We start from the raw sequence: 19871 nt of genomic DNA, 5'->3' as shown, positions 1-19871 counted from the left end.
CCCCAGAGCCCAACCCTACCAGTGCTTTTGTGACCTTGTGTCACAGCCTGTGTGACCTGAAGAAGCAACACCAAACTTCTGACGTACAGAACTGTAAGATATTAAACTGGTGTTAAGTCACTGGTTTATAATAATTTGTTATGGCATCAATAGAAAATACAGTGGCTAAAGTTAGAAACTACAATGTACAACAAAAAGTAGTACGAAATCTTCAAGGAATCACAGGCGATCTTTTCCTTCAACAGCTTTCTCTCTATTAACTGATGTGTAGAATATTAGCTTAATGACTGAGCAGAAACAAAAATAGCTTTCACATTAACCAGAGACTTTAATTTGATCTCGTGAAAAAAGCTTATAAGCAATCAGGATGCTTTTCTCTTTTGTGTTTGTTACCTGTGAATACGCACAGTGCAAATATGAATCAGGGAGAACCTAGAAGTATGAAGTGCCATGTACTTCAAGATGACAGCTTCACCACGTGGTTACTGGAAGACAGAGCCTTCTCACTGATCATTCGACACCCACAAAAAAACACCTAACAAACAAAACTGAAATTTGAATCTCTGGTTATTAAAACACAAAAGCACTCCAAGTCAGGGCTTTTTTCTTTTTCTTCCTGAAATCGTAAAAAATGATCCCAATTTCAACAGTTTTAAAAAGATTTTTTAATAGGTTACCAAGTGCTTCAACAGGTCAATGTGTCAGTCAATGGGATTTTTTGTTTTCTTTTTCAAAGATAGGCTAGGCAAGAATGAACACAGGATGCTCTTAAAATTTTTTGGAATAATAGCCAATCTTGTATTTTCTTGATTGTCATGGTGATAACCTAATGGCTATCAACTTTCAGTTTTATTTGTTGCACTTAAAACCCACCATATGATATTTCAGCATATATGACAAAGAACACAGGAGTTCTTCTTAAAACATTTTTTAGATTACTATGCTGAGAGGTCACAGTTCTCTAACAATTTTACATTAAACACACAAAACATTATACAGCCATACATATTTGTGAACAGTCTTGAAAGAAAGCTGTGTTTTGGTACATTAAGGCAGATTCAGCCAACATTTTAAGAAGTTCTGAATACATGTCGCCACAAAAGACAAATTCGACATTTGAATATTTGATATTTTCAGGAAATTTTAAGTCACTTAAAATACCATAATTTGGTATTCTGGTGTAACTGTGGTCTTAAACATTTTTTCTTACCACGTAAGACTTAGCTAAAATCAAGATACTCATCCCATCAGTATCAAAGATACCTATTTAAAAAAAAAAAAGGAAGGGATCCTACCTTAAATAGGATGATAAACCCTGTGTTTAAGTGAGGGCCTTCAGTTTCTCACACGTCTGTGAGGTAGGTTATTGTCCACATTTTGTAGATGAGAAAACACAACCAAACCGAGAATCAGATTCCAAATTAGATTTTTGTTCTTTGCTCTGCACTATTTCTTGCCTTCACAAACATGTTAAAGGGCTGAAATATAAAGATTGCTATTAATTTTAAAAACATGAGAAAGCAGCCAACATTTTGCCAAAGTGACTTAAAAAGTAAAGCAATGTAAAAGGAATAGAAAAATACATCCAGTGAACAGCTTCTGACAGGGGAAGGCCTGGCCACAGGAGCCTGAAAACAAACAGGCAAAAAAGCACACAAAGTAACCATCTGTGAAGGGCAGATGGAAGGAAAAAGGAGAGGAATTAGAAAAAAGATAGTTCAAATTTTTGACTCATTATGACTATTCCTCTAATTTGAGAAGGCACAATTAAGGTGTATTTGTTTACAACAATGGATCTAGTTCTTTTTCCATCCCGGAAAATGTCATCGATCTTGAAGAATGGCCTTTCTTTTTAACAAAACTAACTGAAAAGGCATTTTTGGCCGTGAAAAATAAATGCTTACGTTAGCAGCAAAAAATTAACTATGCAGTTCTCCTTGAAGAGAACATTCCTATTCCTTCTTGAAATTTTAAATCAACACACAGTAGTTAACCTTCAAAAAAGTCACATGTATGAACCTCCTCAAAATTCTATCTACGTTCAGAAAAATTTCCATGCTAGGATATTCTACAAATACTTAAGTTTTTGTCCTGGAAAAAGCACACTACTCTAGGGTTTCCTTAATTGCACTTTAAATGTAACTGAAATTTACCTCCCTTGCTTGTCCGAATAATCATAAACTACTTCCCTAAGAGCTAAACTGCTTTAGATATAAACGGTAATTACTGAAGGTCACATCAGAGTCATGGCCACAAGCTGGCACTGCTGTACGAGGCTGGCGGTAAACACGGACACTGGCTCCCACCAATAGTGAAAGCCCACAGTCTGCTTGCTAACTTTGAGACCTAACCTGATTCTTATCAGGTCGTGGCTGAGAAAGTTCAACTCAAACGCAAGCCAGTCTAGACTGTGAGTGCTATTATTCGTGCTATTTCTGTTCAGTGGCATCAAATGTATCACGATTATATGTGGAAGAGCTAGTAAGGATGCCAGCAACTTGTTTAAGGAACGTATCATTTTGAAAGCTCATCAAACACGTTACATTTTAAACTTTTGTAAGATCTGGGAGACTATCAAGCCCATAATTAGGTAGTCTGTGAATAGAAATATACTCTATGAAAATAGTGTTACTCATCTAAATACACATACAAAATGAAAAATTATCAACCTGTATATGAAATTTAGGGAAGCCCAATTCAGATATCAGTCAAAAACTATGATAAGTTAAGTTAGGGGCTGGGGCCAGTCTTCCTTTTTATAAAAGCTTGTGCTACTTAGAATTATCTAAGTAAAATGATTCATGCCTAAAAGTTTTTCTAGTATTTTGTAAGCACCTCAATAACTCAGAAGTACTTTTAAATATCAATATGCTAATCATAAATACTTCAGATAATTTAGTTAGTACAATCAACCAGTTCAAATAATTAAACTAAGAAATATTCAATTAAGACTATTTTATGTCACTCTAAGACTTGAAAGCAATCTATCTGATTTATCTTTATTACTCAGCTACTCACATGTTTCAGTGAGTCACCGGGTCTCCCCTGGAGGCAGGTGGCATACACAGAGCCATGATCATCGCTGAATACATGTATGGCATTAAAGCTTTCTGAAGGGCTCTGTGGTCCTGCTTCCTCATCTGGAAAATGGTTACCTCGCAAGGTTACTGTAATGTATTAAATAAGTTAATAGATACGGTCTGGGGATCTAAAAGTCACTATAAAAATGTTTGGAACACTTCCAACACTTCAAATTAGTCATATTTTGCTTATGCTAAGTGCATATGATGTTTTAGCATGTTTGGTTTTCTGTATGACTTTTGCCATTTGTATTCCAGAGGGCAGTTATATTAATTTTTTTTTCAAGTATTTACCTTTAAAATGATTCACGGAACAAATACAGAACATTCACACTATAAAACCCCTAAATATATACAAAGTGAACACTAACACAAATCACATTAAAAAAAGGCAAAGACAGAACTTTAAAGCTCAAAGATACCTCAGAGGCCTTTTAGTCTTTTCCTCCCACTTTAGAGGTTACAAACTGAGGTCAACATAGGTGTGACTTACTAACATTGCACATATCCCTCATCCAGAGTTTCTAATAGAGCCTCTGAGAATTATTAAAATAAATTACATTCCCCATTTAAAAAGTCACAGAGTGACAGAATGACCAGGTAAAGAAATGCCAGAATGAAAAGGTGGAGTTCTTTAAAAACGAAAACGGACAAAACTGTGAAGATGTTTAGCATTTAGATATTGAGATTTCACAGCCATTACCAGGATTTAAATTCTTAACCAGTGAATAGACAAAGATACAGTGTCCATGGTAGGCACATTCTAAGCTTTTCTATTTTATAAATGGAAGATACAGTGCTTATATTAACGGAGCATACTGCACATTAGAAGCAACAAATTCAAACAGTCAAAAAACCTGTAACTTTTTTTTTATGATTATTTTCTCAATTATGTCTCATCTACTATAAAAAACCAGTTTATGTTCCCTGAGTACAAACTGGCTAGAGAATAAGAAAAAGCAAGCCCACAATTATGTGACTATTACGGGAACCCTATTTGCAGAAAATGGAGAGTTGTCTGTACTACCTACAGCCAATTCCCTTACACAGAAATACCATTACTTCTGATTAATTTGGGCTCCTATATTCTTCTTATATTTGGCTAATATCAAGGAACGCAAACACTTGAGGTTACAAAAGTGTCTCAAAAGTCTGTTGTTCAAAACAAAAACCCAACTTCAAATAGTTTGCTTACCTCCCTATTCAATCCAAGATGTTATCTGGTTCCTACATTAAAAGATAACAGCAATATCAGATCCAAATATGATGTCCTATATAAAAGTATTTACAAAATTTTCACTGACTACACATTTGGAAATTGAGAATCAATGTCTTGAACTCACTGCCCACAGAGCCATAAGCATTAGTCACTAGTCTCTTAGGCCTTTTCTTTTACAAGTAATCTTGTTTAAGGTTTTTTAGCTATCAGTTCAACACAACACAGAATAAATTCTCCCAAACAGTTACCACAACCTGATTTAAGAAGATCAAGGTGCTATGAAACACATCCCACACACACACACACACAATTCTGTTTAGTCCAGCATTTATCCACAGGTTAAAATGAAACTTTTCTGATTTTGAACCATATTCTCTCCAACAACTGATGAGAAAAGAGATCTTAATTCTATTCTTAACTACTCTAATTATAGCAACCTGGGACAAAGTATTTTCCCAAGTTGCCTTTTCCCAAAGGATATTAAGTTTAAAATATAGTTAATTTGGGCAAAGCAGGGTTAAAGTTAAATGGTTTTCTTTTTTTTTCACTGAAGGACGTTTCAGTGTCTTTAATGTTCGTAATCTCTTGTCATCCTCAAGCAGGAGAGGAGCATGTAACATTTTCCAAATTTGCTCAATGAACTCGTTTTTCAGCAGACCACCTCAAGGGAATCAGTTTGGGAGTGCTATTGTAGAACTTATGGAGTCCATTTCCATGATGTGACTAAGTCTTTATAACCTAATAACAGAAGCTCTCCTCCAGAATCTTTTTTTTTTTTTTAATGTTTATTTTTGAGAGAGAGAGAGAGCACACTTGGGGGAGGGGCAGAGAGAGAGGGAGACACAGAATCCAAAGCAGGCTCCAGGCTCTGAGCTGTCAGCATAGAGCCTGACAAGGGCTTGAACCCATGAACTGTGAGATCATGACCTGTGCTGAAGTCAGATGCTTAACTGACTGAGCCACCCAGGCATCCCTCTCCTCCAGAATCTTAACTGGAAATTCCTCCTATCCCAGATCTAACTACCACATACCACAGCTACAGTTAACCAGCTTACAAGACTGAAATGTGGGAATTTAGCAACTGATTCTTTCCCTCTTCTAATTAGCAACAAAAGCTTCCTAGGACAATGTTCTAGCCCCTTTTATAGAAGCTGGACTGAGCCCCCTGCAATCTTCTCTATGCAAAGCAATTTACTACACCTTCTAGATTCACAGAGTAGCTGTACTTTAAAATTTAAGCATACAACAACCCAAACTGCAACCCTGGTTCTCCTAAAATTCAACAGGTAACCATCAGAGTGTGAAAATAGTAAATATTTTTAATTCTCAATAAACATGATAAACATCCATATAAAATAATTTTGATGTAAGTTTTTAATATGTGACTACACTACAGTGGCTAAAATGCCACTGTAGTCCTTGCTGCTGCTTTTCCACCTTCAAAATTATTAGGGATTTTGTCCCTGGGGATAGGACTCCTCAGATTAACTCCTTATTTCTAAGGTCACCCATTCATAGTCAAGCAAATATTATGAGGCGGCCCTGTTTTTCCCAAAAGAGGTATTTACACATTTAGAGAGGCCAAAATTATGCCCTAAGCAAAATACACAGCCAGACTGCTTTCCCTGTAAAAACAACTACAGAAAGTACCCTTTGATGCCACTAGATGGCAGTCTTTCAAAGACTTAAACTTAAAACAGTTTAATGTAAACCCACCCCTCTTTCCTAAACTGGTGAACAGATTCTTTTCAATATTAAGTCAGATTTAAAAGTTCTTAACACCATTTTAAAAAAGTCCTATAAACCAATATGATGTGACACACTACAAACTCCTGACTCAAAACTACTTAAAGACAGACATGCTGATCTTCCATAAACACAAGAGGAACTTATCCTAACATTTTCATTTGCTTCTAGGTAGAAAACATCATTTTTGGCAAAGAGAAACTTGGTTTTCAAGAGCTTAATCTGTTCTGGGGTAAGTCAGGTGAATGAGAGTGTTAATTACAACACATTAAACAAATGAATAGATAAATACAAATTAGATAAATTACACATAATTTAAAAATTAAATACTTTCACTAAAACAATATAAGCAATGAGCTATTATCTACTGTGCTGTATATAGATAGGTTTCTTTTTAAACTTTAAAAAATAAAACCTGCACAAGGCAAAACAAAGAAACTGTTTGGTTTTCCTTTAAAAGCACTGGTGTGTGAATACATATTTGTATATATGTAAACAACACACATTTATTCGAGAGTTTTTTTTGTTTTGTTTTGTTTTTTTTAAATGTTTAAGGCTTCCCTACCCAAACAGCCTCAACAGTCAAGGTCAGAGACTATTAAGCTTTGGAAGTACACAAAAGCCCTTAGGGCCAGAACAGTGTTTTCAAACTGGATGGCTAGAACCAAGATAGAGAACAAAGAAAGGGAACCAGAAAAAAGCTAAGTCAATCAGCTACTAAGGATCAAACCACAAAGACAATGGTAGTGGGAAGGTTAGGGAGGGGAACAGCTGCTATGACAAATTTGAACTTCAAATGAAGAATGAGCATTGTGGGATACAACAGGACAGACACAAAACTCTCCACCACATACATTAAATCCAAGATAAGAGTTCTCTTTTAAGGGACTATTGATATTTTGCTTTGTTTCATTTAACTGTCTACTTTATCATGCTTAGTGAAATACAAAAATTAATGGAGCCAAAAATAATTTGAGAAAGGTACTTTTGAAGGCATGTTTTAAAATGATGTTAAGGTTTTTCTAAAAATGATATAACATTTATGAAAAACACAAAAGTTGTTGCCATTCTGGATGTTCCAATACTGAGTAGAACACTGAAGGCTCTTAAGATAATTATTCAAGGAAATCTCCCAGCCAGTAGCTGATTATAGCTGTTTTTAAGGAACCTGGAAAAACCAGTTACCTGTTTCAGGACCACAGCCCTTCTGTTAAACAATAGGCAGTATCTGCAAACACTAAAGCCACTAGAAGAACTTGGCTTCTGAAATTTGGGGGACAAGCCTTTAAGATTTCAACATTTAAATACTAACTTATATGGCCGTATTATTTTTGTTAATCTTCTTGTGCAAGAGAACGGGATGCATCAACACAACTTAAAGCCTGCTTCACTTTTTAGGAAGTAAACTGGATTTACCTACATTAAATAGTAGAGCAAAGAGGTGTTGCCAAACTATCCTTTGATGAGACGGTTCACCGGTGAAGGTGCATTAATCATCTGTAGTGAACTCACAATTTTAAATTAACAATCTTCACCGACATTCACCTACTAAAGATACTGCCTATGAATTCATCACAGGCAAAACAGAATTACAGATGTCTACAGGTAAATAAAATGTCAGACGTTTTTTGTTTTCAGTAATGTCAATGGCATTGAGTGTCCCCTGGAAATATTCATGACTCTCAATCAGTATTCCAGAGGATGTGATACCCATAAGTAAAATAATGATTTTAAGAATATATCTGATTTTCACAGTGCAATAACAAAGACAAACTAGAGAAACATCATCAACGGGCCAAAGTAGTGATCAGACTAGCACACATTTCAAAAAAATCCATGGTGTGACTGCCTAGGCGAGGTGAAACAGAAGACAGTGTGCTTCCTGTCAAGGAGCCCGTAAGAGAGCCAGAGAGTGAATGACTCTCTGCTGTTACAGAATCAAAACTTGATCTGGGTCTGTGTAAGCCAGCAGCGGAACAGGAACGCTGAGGTGTTGACGAACCAGACCTCTGCTCCATCACCTCATCTGAAACGAACCAAAGAAGAGCAAATTACATGAAAGGTGTACTTGTCTGAGACCTTCCCCTGAAGATGCTACATTCAGAACATTGAGTAAACACATCTGAACAAGCGCAACTTAATGGATGTCATGTTTCAGAGTTCAGGGAGCAGGGGTGGCAATACCCCTTTCCTCCCACTGTCACAAGACATCACTAACCAATCACAACACTGACACGGTCAAAATGTCACCCCTAAATCCTTCTCAGTATAGTATTTGGCATCAGCCTTGAAATCAAATTGATAACCAATAGGAAGGAAGCACATCCTTGGAGGATTATTTTCTTGCAACATACCAACAAAAGGTATCGCTAAAAAAAAAAAAAAAAAAAAAAAAAAAAAAAAAAAAAAATTGCCATTCTGCACATTCAGTGCACACTGCAATTGCCTGGAGGAGGCACAAGGAAAATCTTGTTAAAAGTGAAGACTTCCAATCTCCCAGGACTCACCTCTAGAGATTCTGATTTGGTAGATACGTGGGTAGTTCCCAAGTATTTGCATTGTAGTAAGAATGCTGGGTAATTCTGATAATGGTGGTCAGGGACCAAATAAATACTGCTATCGTTGGTCGTAGTTCAAGAACAAAACTTATTCTGTTGAAAACAACCTCCCCAACTCTGAACTCACTTCTACTCTTGTCCATTCGGCACCTAACCCATGGCTTACTGTTTTTATCCCACTTGGCCCTCTGAACTCAACAACCCCATTCGGTTCGTGAAGGTTTGACTTCTGTCACATTAAGTACTTAGACACAACCCAGACCACCTCCCAATTCCTTCATCTCCTGGACATCTGGGGCAGACCAAATGGGCTGACTCCAAGCAAAGGCCCATTTGGCCAACCAGGATGAGGGAAGTTGATAAATAGGCAAGTTTAGCTATTACAACCCTAATGGTAATAACGTATGAATGGAGAAATGTGACAAAGATTAGCCAAGTTTAGGTAAAAATTACTTCCCTGTAATTCCTTACTTTGCTCCCACAGCCAGCACTTTAAGTGACTTTTTTATGCTAAAGAGGCACTTCTTTTGAAGAGGTGCTGGATTAGAGATAGTCCACATGTCTTCAATCCTTTTCATTTCACTTACATTTTTAGTTAACTCTAGATTACTAAAATACCAGTACAGAAGACCTACCCACCATGTCTTTGAGATGATTTTAACATCTTGTCAACTAGTGCCAAGTTTTATCTTCTCAGAGCTCATGCCTGCATAGCTTCCTTACCATCAATGCTTTTAAAGTCCAAAAGATAGCTTCTGTTGTCAACCAGGTAAAGCTGTAAGCTCATTTTCACATAATTGCCAGTCACTGGATTTTTCCTTCTTACACGAAGATGGTATGCATTCACTACCTAAAATGGGAAATCTTTTTTTAAGGAAAAATGTTAAAAATAACAAACCACAAAATATCTTCCTATTCTTATTGCAAATAGCCACGACTGATAGAGGTGGGGTAGAAAAGGAATTCCTGAATGACCTTTTTTTTTTTTTAATATATATTACATAACAGCTTCATATTTACTTAATCTCTACTGATAGTACTGTGTGTGCAGAACAACTGAAACCTAAAGGGAACTCAGGGATTATAGAGTGTCTAGCCCTCATTCTAGATATGCCTCCCCTCTAACACATCAACAGTAATTCTGGTTACCCAGCCTCAATTTGAATACTTCTCCCTATTAATCTGGAGAAGGAATAAAAAAGAACCAATATGTTAATGGTTTGCATTCAGCAGTATAAACAGGTACTGTCACAGAATTTAAGTATTGCAATAATCCTGTGAAGAAGTATTACTTGCCTTTGGAAGATAAGACAACTGCAGCTCAGAAAAAAGATGATCCTGGGTTTTCAAAACATCTGTCAAGTTAGTTCAAAGTTTTTTTCAGTATGGAATTTTAAAGACATTAATGTCTCTCTTTTCACTGAATTGCTTCAGAAATGTTTTTAAATGATTTTAAGGAAATATTATTTTGTTTATTCATTTCATGTACCAATAAAATGAAAAGGACTGATTTTTCAAACATGCCAAATGAATATATGCATGGTGTATTTGAATGTTTTTCTTCTTCCTTTAAAAATACATTCACAGCTTTCAAGAAAGGAACAAGAGTGAAAAAGGATATCTGAGATGGGGGAACAAATGCTTTTCCTTCCACATATAAGCAAATAGAATTATAATGAATTTGAGCACTAATTTGAAAAAAGGAAAACTGGGGGCTGAGAGTAAGAAAAACATACCATAACTAAGGATTAAAAGCACTATACAAATAAAAGAGATCTTCTCAACCTAGAGAAAAATATTTGTTGACTGAAGAAATTTATCCTGATGGTATCATCTGTATTGACCACTAGCTGCTATAGTTAGTGGGAAAAAGAAGAAATGAGAACAAAAAGTTAAACATAGCATCGTTGAAGACACATGACTTTTTATTGCTATGATGCAGGCGAAAACAGATGGACAATTTTCTCAGGCGATTTCAGGTTGATGACGTTCTCTTTCTTGGCCAAGAATGCTAGTTGCTAATTCAAAAATACCATAGGTCCCCGGCATCGACAACTCTTCATCCTTAAACTTTAGTTTTGAATGTACATGGTATATTAATGAGGAAAATGGGGTTTATCATCCAGAAGCAAGATGACCACAAAATTTGTATCTAAATCAAAACTTCTATTGACCCTAAGAACTCAGTAGTTCAGAACAGCTTACTATACAAAAACACAAACATAAAAAGCAAACAAAAACAAAAAAAAACAAACCTTTTACAAATGATCTTAATATACTGCCATCTCCTACCTTCCATTCAAAATCCAGCTGCTTCATAGCTCGGTAGACTTCGGCCATAATATCATATGGTTTGCTTTGACTTCTGATTCCAAGATGCCACTTGGCTTTTTTCACAGCTAAAGATTTGGGCTTAGTTGTATTCAGCGCATCCAATGGACATCTTGCTTTAGGGCTGTCTGCTATAAGAGGTGGCATCCTTTCTGGATGAGGCTTCAGGCCTGGGGGAATATGCATGGCACTATCATCCATAAAAGAACCAGTTGGGGGACTAGAGGCGAGGTAGAACTCACTGGCTTGGTTCATTATTCTCCGATTGTCAATGATAAGATGATAAGCCACTGCAAGTTGGTCTTGAGGGTCACCACTATATAAACTGTTCATTACTTCTGATTCTGTACACTCAAATTTTTCACACACTTCTTTCACAGCCTCATCATCAATGACGTTAGCATCATAGGAAGGGTCTTCAGGAAATAAGTAACTGGGCAAATCTTGTTTAAACCATTCATGCTCTCTAGGAAAAATACCACAATACACTATTGTAAGAACATGCTTTGGCAAGTCCCAAGTAATTTATACACGGGGCAATACAATATAACAGAATCAGGAAGACCTGTTCTCTGTGTGACCCTGGCTAAGTTAATTAACCCCCACCCTTGAATAGCTATGGCTATTCAGGCTTAGGTATTTGGCTGAAATTTTCTCAGAGCCTGTCACTTCAAAGGAAACTGGCAGTGTTTGTTGCCAATGATAAAGTTCAAGCTTTAAAGCAAAATTTTAGAATTTTATACAATTTATATCTGCCTTTACTGGTTTGACAGCTTCCTACGAAAGACTTTGCTGGTAACTTTATAGTGGTAACAATGAAAATGATTTCTAATATTGTATAATGAACATGTCACCATTTGGAAAATCTTTCTAACTCAATAACCCAGTATTTTCAAAATGACCAACACATGAGGTTACAAAATCATACAAGGATAAAACATCCACAGAACACAAAAGCAACCTGTTAATTTTAATGTAATATAGGACAAAAGTAGGCTGATACCTTTTCTCATTTGATATTGTAACTAACACGTTAAGCTTTGGCTTAATACCAAGAAGAATATCACAACCATCTAAAAGACTATTAAAAATGTGCTTCCCTTTCCAACCACTTACTTGATGTCAGATTTTCTTCACAGACTGCAACTAACATACAACATATTGCAACAGACTGAATGAAGACAGAGACAGAAGAACCTAGCCACTGTTTCTGATTAAGCCCAACACTTAAGAGAATCTGAAAATGTAAAATAATGCCACTCTTGTTACCATTTTCTTTTTGGTTATTTTTCAGAAAAGATATTTATTTAGATTAACATGTAGTAGCTTTAGTGTTATTTTTAAGTCAATTAAATGTTTTTTTAAGTTTCTCAGATATTGACATAACCTGCATTAAAAACACAACTCTTTAGAATTCTCAATTTTAAGACTGTAAAGGAATACTAAAACCAAAAAATTTGATAATCACTCTCCCAAATTTTATTTTCTCATACTTCTGGGCCTTTGTACATAATGTTACTGTAACCATCCTAGAATATCCCATCCCTTTTCATCTAACATGTACTATTCCTTTGAGACTGCACAAGCATTACTATTGGTAGAACTGGGCATCCCCTAAGCTAAATTCAGATCAATATCTATTTTACTTGAATGCCTTCTATTGACTGATTGTTTCATTTATGAATATTAACTAAGGGTATACAATGATGGGGCACCTGGGTGGCTCAGTTGGTCAAGCATCTGACTCTTGATTTCGGCTTAGGTCACGGTCTCACAGTTTGTGGGTTCGAGCTCCATGCTAACAGAACAGAGCTTACTGGGGATTCTCTGTCCCCCTCTCTCTCTTTCTCTGCCCCTCCCCTGCTAACACTCTAAATAAATAAATAAACAAACAAACAAACAAACATTTAAAAAAAAATTTTAGGGGTGCTTGGGTGGCTTAGTTGGTTGGGCATCCGACTTCAGCTTAGACCACAATCTCACGGCTTGTGAGCTGGAGCCCGGCGTCGGGCTCTGGGCTGACAGCTCAGAGCCTGGAGCCTGCTTCGGTTTCTGTGTCTCCCTCTCTCTCTGTCCCTCCCCCACTCGTTCTCATTCTAAGATAAACATTAAAATTTTTTTTTAATAAATAAATAAAAATAAAAGTAAGTTTTAAGGTTATCCTACGGCAAAAGGACTCTCATCCTCACAGAGATTATATTCTAGCTGAATACAGATAAAATATTCACAAAAATAAATATACAGTTACAAATACACAAACATGAAAATCCTGTGATAAAGATTCTAGGTGGAAAGCACAGTGTAAAATAAGAATGTAAAAATCACAATGGGATGCGTGTAATTAGGGAAGCTACTCTGAGTGGTATTTAAGCAGATAACAGAATGATTAGATATCAGCTAAGCAAAGAGCTACGAACAGGTATTCCCAGCAAAAGAAACAATATATGTAAAGACCGAGACAAGAAACAGCTGTGCCATGTTCAAGGAGCAGGAGGACTGAGGCCACTACCATGAAAACATGAGTTGCAGGTTAGAGGGTCAAAACATACCAGATATTTCTGACAGCTATAGGCTGTAAGAAAGATTTTGGGCCGAGAACTTATGCCTGATGAAAATCACTGAAAGAATTTAGAGAGACAGGGATGACAGTGACATGATCTAATTTGCATTCTATAAAGATCATTCTGCTTGTGATATAGAAATTGAATTGAAAAGACAAAAATAATGATGATGTTGATGATGGTGTGCCAGGCCCCGAGGGTGATCCAAAGATGAATCTTCTATAACCTCTAGTAGATCTTTGTATTTAACACTCACACTTTCTTATAGGTGTTGATTTTTTTTCTGAATCTTACCCACTAAACTCAGAGCTCCTTGAAACAAGGATCATGCCTTATTTAGCTATATTCCATTACCCAATACACTGTAAACAAATGCTCAGTAAATGCAAAATAAATAAATGATGAATACATTAAGTATGAAAACCGAAATGAATTCATTAATGTGTTTGTTTCCTGTATCAGACTAAGTACCCAAGGCTTAATAATAAAAATGTGAGATGTTAATTTTTTCAAAAGAGAACATAAGAAATTATATGTCTAACATTTTTAAAACATCAGTGACAAATAAGGAAGATGAGCACTTTTTAATGAACTCCAAAAATTCACTCTTCCATACAGGCATTAAGATTACTAGCAAAAATTATCAAAGTCGACTTTTCCAGTACTCTGGAAATTAACCAAAAGCCTGCAAAAACCTTAGAAGTATTTACTCAGGAAAACAGCTGAATAAAAACAGTGAGATGTGGGACATTTTAAACTGCCCTATATCCATCTTCCTTTCCCCCATTTTCCATGGTAGCCTTGAAAACCAACAGCGTCACAATCATGGTAGCCCAGAAAACTGGCAGCCTAGCAACCACTAAGGGGAAAAATGTTTGGAATTAGAGCAGAATAGGTTTAGAATTCTCCAAAGTCCTAGCCCCACAGAACTGTCACTATTTGACATGTCTTGCAGTTCCCTGAAAATCTCCACTTTGCAAGCCTTGTCTTGATCCGACCTGATTCAAAGCTCCCTCACTGCAAACAGCCTTCTCCCCAGGGCACTTGTCAAAAACAACCAATGGCAACTGTCTCACATCCCTGCTGCCTAAAGAGGCAATAAGAGTTGGAGCAAGTAAGAAGCTAACCAAAAACCTTAAAATGAAAACTTCAGGAATAAGGGTTCCACTGGAATCTGTGAAATACTCTAATACATTCCTGGGACTAAAGAAGGCCAGGTACATATGCAGGGCTGTACGCATGCCCAAGAAAGACCCTAATTTATAATTAGTGGCTCACTTGGAGCCTCGATGCTGACAGAGAGTAAAGCCTAAAGCCGGGTTAACGAGCTTCTCGTTGGAGCAATGAAGACATGCACACGGAGTCTCTCAGCAAAGGCTGGGAGAGTTATTAGATCAAGACATTCAACGAAGCTCTAATAATTAGCTGACCATTAAGCTAACCAAGCAGAGATTTCAGGGGCCAACCATGACAAAGAATAAAAAATTTATGGAATTAGTTCAATAAAATCACTCAACAAGAAGAGCAACAACATACAAGAATTACAAACTCTAGGCATACGTATCCACAAGAAATGGAAACGTGTGACCATAAAACACTTGTACACAGATGTGCATGGCAACGTTATTCTTAAGAGCCAAAAAGTGGAAGTAATTCAAGTATCCACTAACTGATGGATGGATAAACAAAATGTAGTGTATCTATACAATGGAGTATTGTTCAAGGAAAAAAAGGAATGAAGAACTGATAGATGCTACATCATGAATGAACCTTGAAAACATTATGCTATGTGAATGTAGCAAGACTCAAAAGGCTACATGCTCTATGATTCTATGTATATGAAACTTCCAAAATAGGCAAATAGGTAAAGGCAGAAAGTAGATCACTGGCTTCCAAGGGATAAAAGGAGGGGAAAACATGTAATGATTGTTAAAGGGTATAGAGTCTCTTCTAGGGAATTAGAAAATGGTGATGACTGTACAACTTGGCGAATACACTAAGAACACCGAATTACAGAATTTAAAGGAGCAAACTTATGCTATATGAATTACACTAATAAAATAAATAAATGCTTAAAAATAGTAACTAGAGAAATAATGTACATTTTTAATTTTTTTTTTGACACTTATTTATTTTTGAGAGACAGATCATGGGTCAGGGAGGGGCAGAGAGAGGGAGGGAGACACAGAATCCAAAGCAGGCTCCAGGCTCTGAGTGGTCAGCACAGAGCCCGACATGGGGCTCAAACCCACGGACCACAACATCATGACCTGAGCTAAGGTCAGACGCTTAACTGACTGAGCCACCCAGGTGCCCCCACACTTTTTAATTCATTCATTTAGACAAAGGACCATAATTCTTTACCATAAGAAAACTGCCAGTTAAAAAGTCATACTCCCAGTTTTTGATTTTCAGGAGTCAATTCCTGAATTAACTCTTATCAATGGAACCAGTAACCAGAATGTTTATGAGGGTTCGCCCGAGACAAAATCAGTTCATTTCCCATGGGTTACTACTGCACAGCCATCAGAAATTAAGTCTTTCTATCACTACTATCTGATACCCAATTTTGATACATGACTTAACACTAAATGAGTTATGGAGACACATGAAAATGAAAACACAACCATCTAAAATCTCTGAGACGCAGTGAAAGCAATTCTAAGAGGGAAATATATAGCAACACAGGCCTACCTCAGTAACTAAGAAAATAAATAAATACACACTCAGGTAAATAATGTAATGTTCCTCCTAAAGGAACCAGAAAACGAAGAACAAAGTTTAAGGTGAGTTATAGCATATAATAAAGATAAGATTAGAAATAAATGACATAAAGACTACAAAACAATAGAAAAAAATAAATGAAATCAAGAGCTGGTTCTTTGAAATGATAAATAAAATTGATAAACCCTTAGCCAGACTCATAAGGAAAAAAAAAGGCCCAAATAAAATCAGAAACAAAAGAGAAGGACTACCAACTGACACCACAGAAATATAGGGAATTATAAGAGAATATTACACCAACTTATATGCCAACAAATTGGATAACCTAGAAGAAATGGATAAATTCCTAGAAAGATACAATCTTCCAAAACTAAATCAGGATGAAATAGAAAACCTAAACAAACCAAACAAATATATAAGACTGAATTCATAATCAAAAACTACCAAAAAATAAAAGTCCAGTATCAGATGGATTCTATAAAACATTTAAAGAAGAGTTAATACCTATTCTCCTCAAACTATTCCAAAAAATAGAAGAGGAAGGAAAGCTTCCAAATACATTCTACAAGGCCAGCATTACCCTGATACCAAAACCACACAGACATTACAAAAACAGAAAACTACCAGCCAATATCCCTGATGAACACAGACATATAAATCTTAATAAACAGCAAACCACATTTAACAGCACATTAAAGGGATCACTCACCACAATCAAGTGGGATTTATTCTGGGGGATGCAAGGATGTTTCATTATTTGTAAATCAATCGCCCAAATACATGACATCAACAAAACAAAGAATAAAAATCAAATGATCATCTCATTTGACAAAATTCAGTATCTGTTCATGATTTAAAAAAAAAAAAAAAACAAACAACAAAGTGGGTTCAAAAGGAATAGATCTCAACATGATAAAAAGCCATATATGAAAAACCCACTGCTAACATCATACTCAGTGGTGAAAATCCAAGAGCTTCCCCCCCTAAGATCAGGAACAAGACAAGGATGTCTACTCTTACCACTTTTATTCAACATAGTACTGGACATCCTAACTATAGCAATCAGACAAGAAATGGAAATAAAAGGGATCCATAATGGTAAAGAAGATATCAAACTGTCACTATTTGCAGATGACATGGGAGTAACATTAAAAAATCCTAAAGACTCCAACAAAAAACTACTAGAATAAATCAGTGAAACTGCAGATACCTAGAAATCAGTCACATTTCTACACACTAATAATAAAGTACTAGCAAGAGAAATTAAGAAAACAATTCCATTTAGAACTGCACCAGAAATAATAAAATACCTATGAATAAATTTAACCAAGGAAGTGAAAGACCATGCTCATAGACTGGAAGAATGAAAAAAAAAAAATTTTTTTTTTTATTTATTTGCTTTGAGAGAGAGAGAACGTGTGCACACACCCATGAGCAGGAAAGGGCAGAAAGAGAGAGAGAGAGAGAGAGAGAATCCCAAGCAGGCTCCGCACTGTCAGCAGATCTCATGATCCATGAGATCATGACCTGAATCAAGATCAAGAGTCAGATGCTTAACTGACTGAGTCACCCAGATGCCCCAGAATGAATATTGTTAAAATGTCCATACTACCCAAAGCAATCTACAGATTAAAATACCAACAGCATTTCTCACAGAACTAGAACAATCTTAAAATTTGTGTGCAACTATAAAAGACCTCAAATAGCCAAAGCAACGTTGAGAAGGAAAAATAAAGCTGGAAGTATCATAATCCCAGATTTCAAGATATGCTATAAAGCAAGAGTGATCAAAACAGTATGGTACTGGCACAAAAAGAGGCACACATATCAATGGAACAGAATAGAGAGCCCAGAAACAAACCTATGCGTACATGGTCTATTACTCTATAACAAAGGAGGCAAGAATATATAATGAGGAGAAGACATTCTCTTCAATAAATGGTGCTGGGAAAACTGGACACCTACATGTAAAAGAATGGAACTGGACCACTTTCTAACACCATATACAAAAATAAACTCAAAATGGATTAAAAACCTAAATGTGAGATCTGAAACCATAAAATTCCTAGAGGCAAACACAGGCAATAATGTCTCTGACACTAGCCAAAACAACATTTTTCTAGATATGTTTCCTAAGGCAAGGGAAACAAAAGCAAAAATAAACTATTGGGACTACATCAAATAAAAAGCTTTTGCACAGTGAAAGAAACCATCAGCAAAACACAAAGGCAACCTACCAAATGGGAGAAGATACTTGCAAATTATATATCCAATAAAGGGTTAATATTCAAACTTTATAAAGAACTTATACAACACAACACCAAAAAACAAAAAAATGAAAAACAAAACAAAAAACAAAAACAAAACAAACAAAACCAAAAAACAATCAATTAAAAAATAGGCAGAGGACCTGAATAGACATTTTACCAAAGAAGACTAAGAGATGGCCAATAGACACATGAAAAGATGCTCAACCTCTGTAATCAGGGAAACCACAATCAAAACCACAACGAGGTATCACCTTACAACACAGTAGCAAAAATCAAAAGATAAGAAACAGTAAATGTTGGCAAGGCTTCAGAGAAAAAAGAACCCTTATACACTGCTGCTGGGAATATAAACTGGTATAGCCACTGTGAAAAACAGAACAGAGGTTCTTCAAAAAATTTAAAAGATATTTTAAATTCTCTAGGTATTTACCTAGAGAAAACAAAACCACTAATTCAAAAAATATATAAGCACTCCTATGTTTACTGCAGCATTATTTACAATAGCCAAGATATGGAACCATCTAAGTATCACAGACAAATGGATAAAGAACATGGGATATACATGTACAATGGAGTATTACACAGCCTTAAAAAAGGATGATATTGTGCCATTTGCAACAAAATGGACTAAGTGAAGTAAATCTGAGAAAAATAAATACATGATTTCACTCATTAGTGGAATCTAAAAAAGGAAATGAATAAACAAATTTTAAAAAGCAGAATCAGACCGATAAATAGAGAAGAGACAGCTGCCAGGGAAGGGGGGGTGGTGGTAGGGGGTATGGGCAAAGTGAAAAGGCAAGAGGGGGACGCAGGCTTCCAGTTAAGGAATGAACACATCACAACAATAAAAGGCACAGCACAGGGAATATAGTCAATGATGTTGTAATAGCATTCTATGATAACATACGGCAGCTACACTTGTGGTGAGCATAGCGTAACATACAGAGAAGCTGGATCACTATGTTGTTTACCTAAGACTAACGTAACAGTGTGTGTCAACCATACTCAAAAACATTTTTTAAAAGGAGACCAAATGAGTTATAAAGAATATCAAATTTTAGAAATTTCACAATGTGTCCAAATTTCTTCAACTGCAGCTAAAAGGTTCCTACATATTAACACCATGTGCTGGACACTGTTCTAAGAGCTTTAATTATATTAGGTTGAATGTCTGCAGTTTCTGATATTCAGCTGTTTTTAGACCTACGGAAAAAATTCACATGGCTCAACCTAAGACTTTCCTCCCACCAAATCCACTATATATGATGTAACAAAAGCACAGAAAGAATAAGTAGTATGCTGGTAGTTAGTAAACAGAATAATTAGGATTAATACTAAAACAGTTGAACTTCAGACCCTTCACTTTTAATCACGTTGTA

At 36.0% G+C, this 19871-nt stretch overlaps 1 protein-coding gene across 1 annotated transcript in view; it reads right to left on the bottom strand.

Moving 5' to 3' along the window:
* Nucleotides 1-6540: 6540 nt before the first annotated feature.
* Nucleotides 6541-19871, bottom strand: part of PRKAA2 (protein kinase AMP-activated catalytic subunit alpha 2) — a 78770-nt gene continuing 65439 nt past the window's right edge. Inside the window, exons 7-9 of the mRNA XM_042997363.1 lie at nucleotides 10896-11400; nucleotides 9327-9453; nucleotides 6541-8071 (exon numbers count right to left, since the gene is read on the bottom strand). Coding sequence (XP_042853297.1) covers nucleotides 7833-8071; nucleotides 9327-9453; nucleotides 10896-11400 — 871 coding nt within the window. The 3' untranslated portion in view covers nucleotides 6541-7832. The remainder of the gene's footprint in view (nucleotides 8072-9326; nucleotides 9454-10895; nucleotides 11401-19871) is intronic.

Source organism: Panthera tigris, chromosome C1, assembly GCF_018350195.1.
Source record: "Panthera tigris isolate Pti1 chromosome C1, P.tigris_Pti1_mat1.1, whole genome shotgun sequence".
Lineage (NCBI taxonomy): Eukaryota > Metazoa > Chordata > Mammalia > Carnivora > Felidae > Panthera > Panthera tigris.
This window is presented reverse-complemented; position numbering and strand designations above follow the sequence as displayed.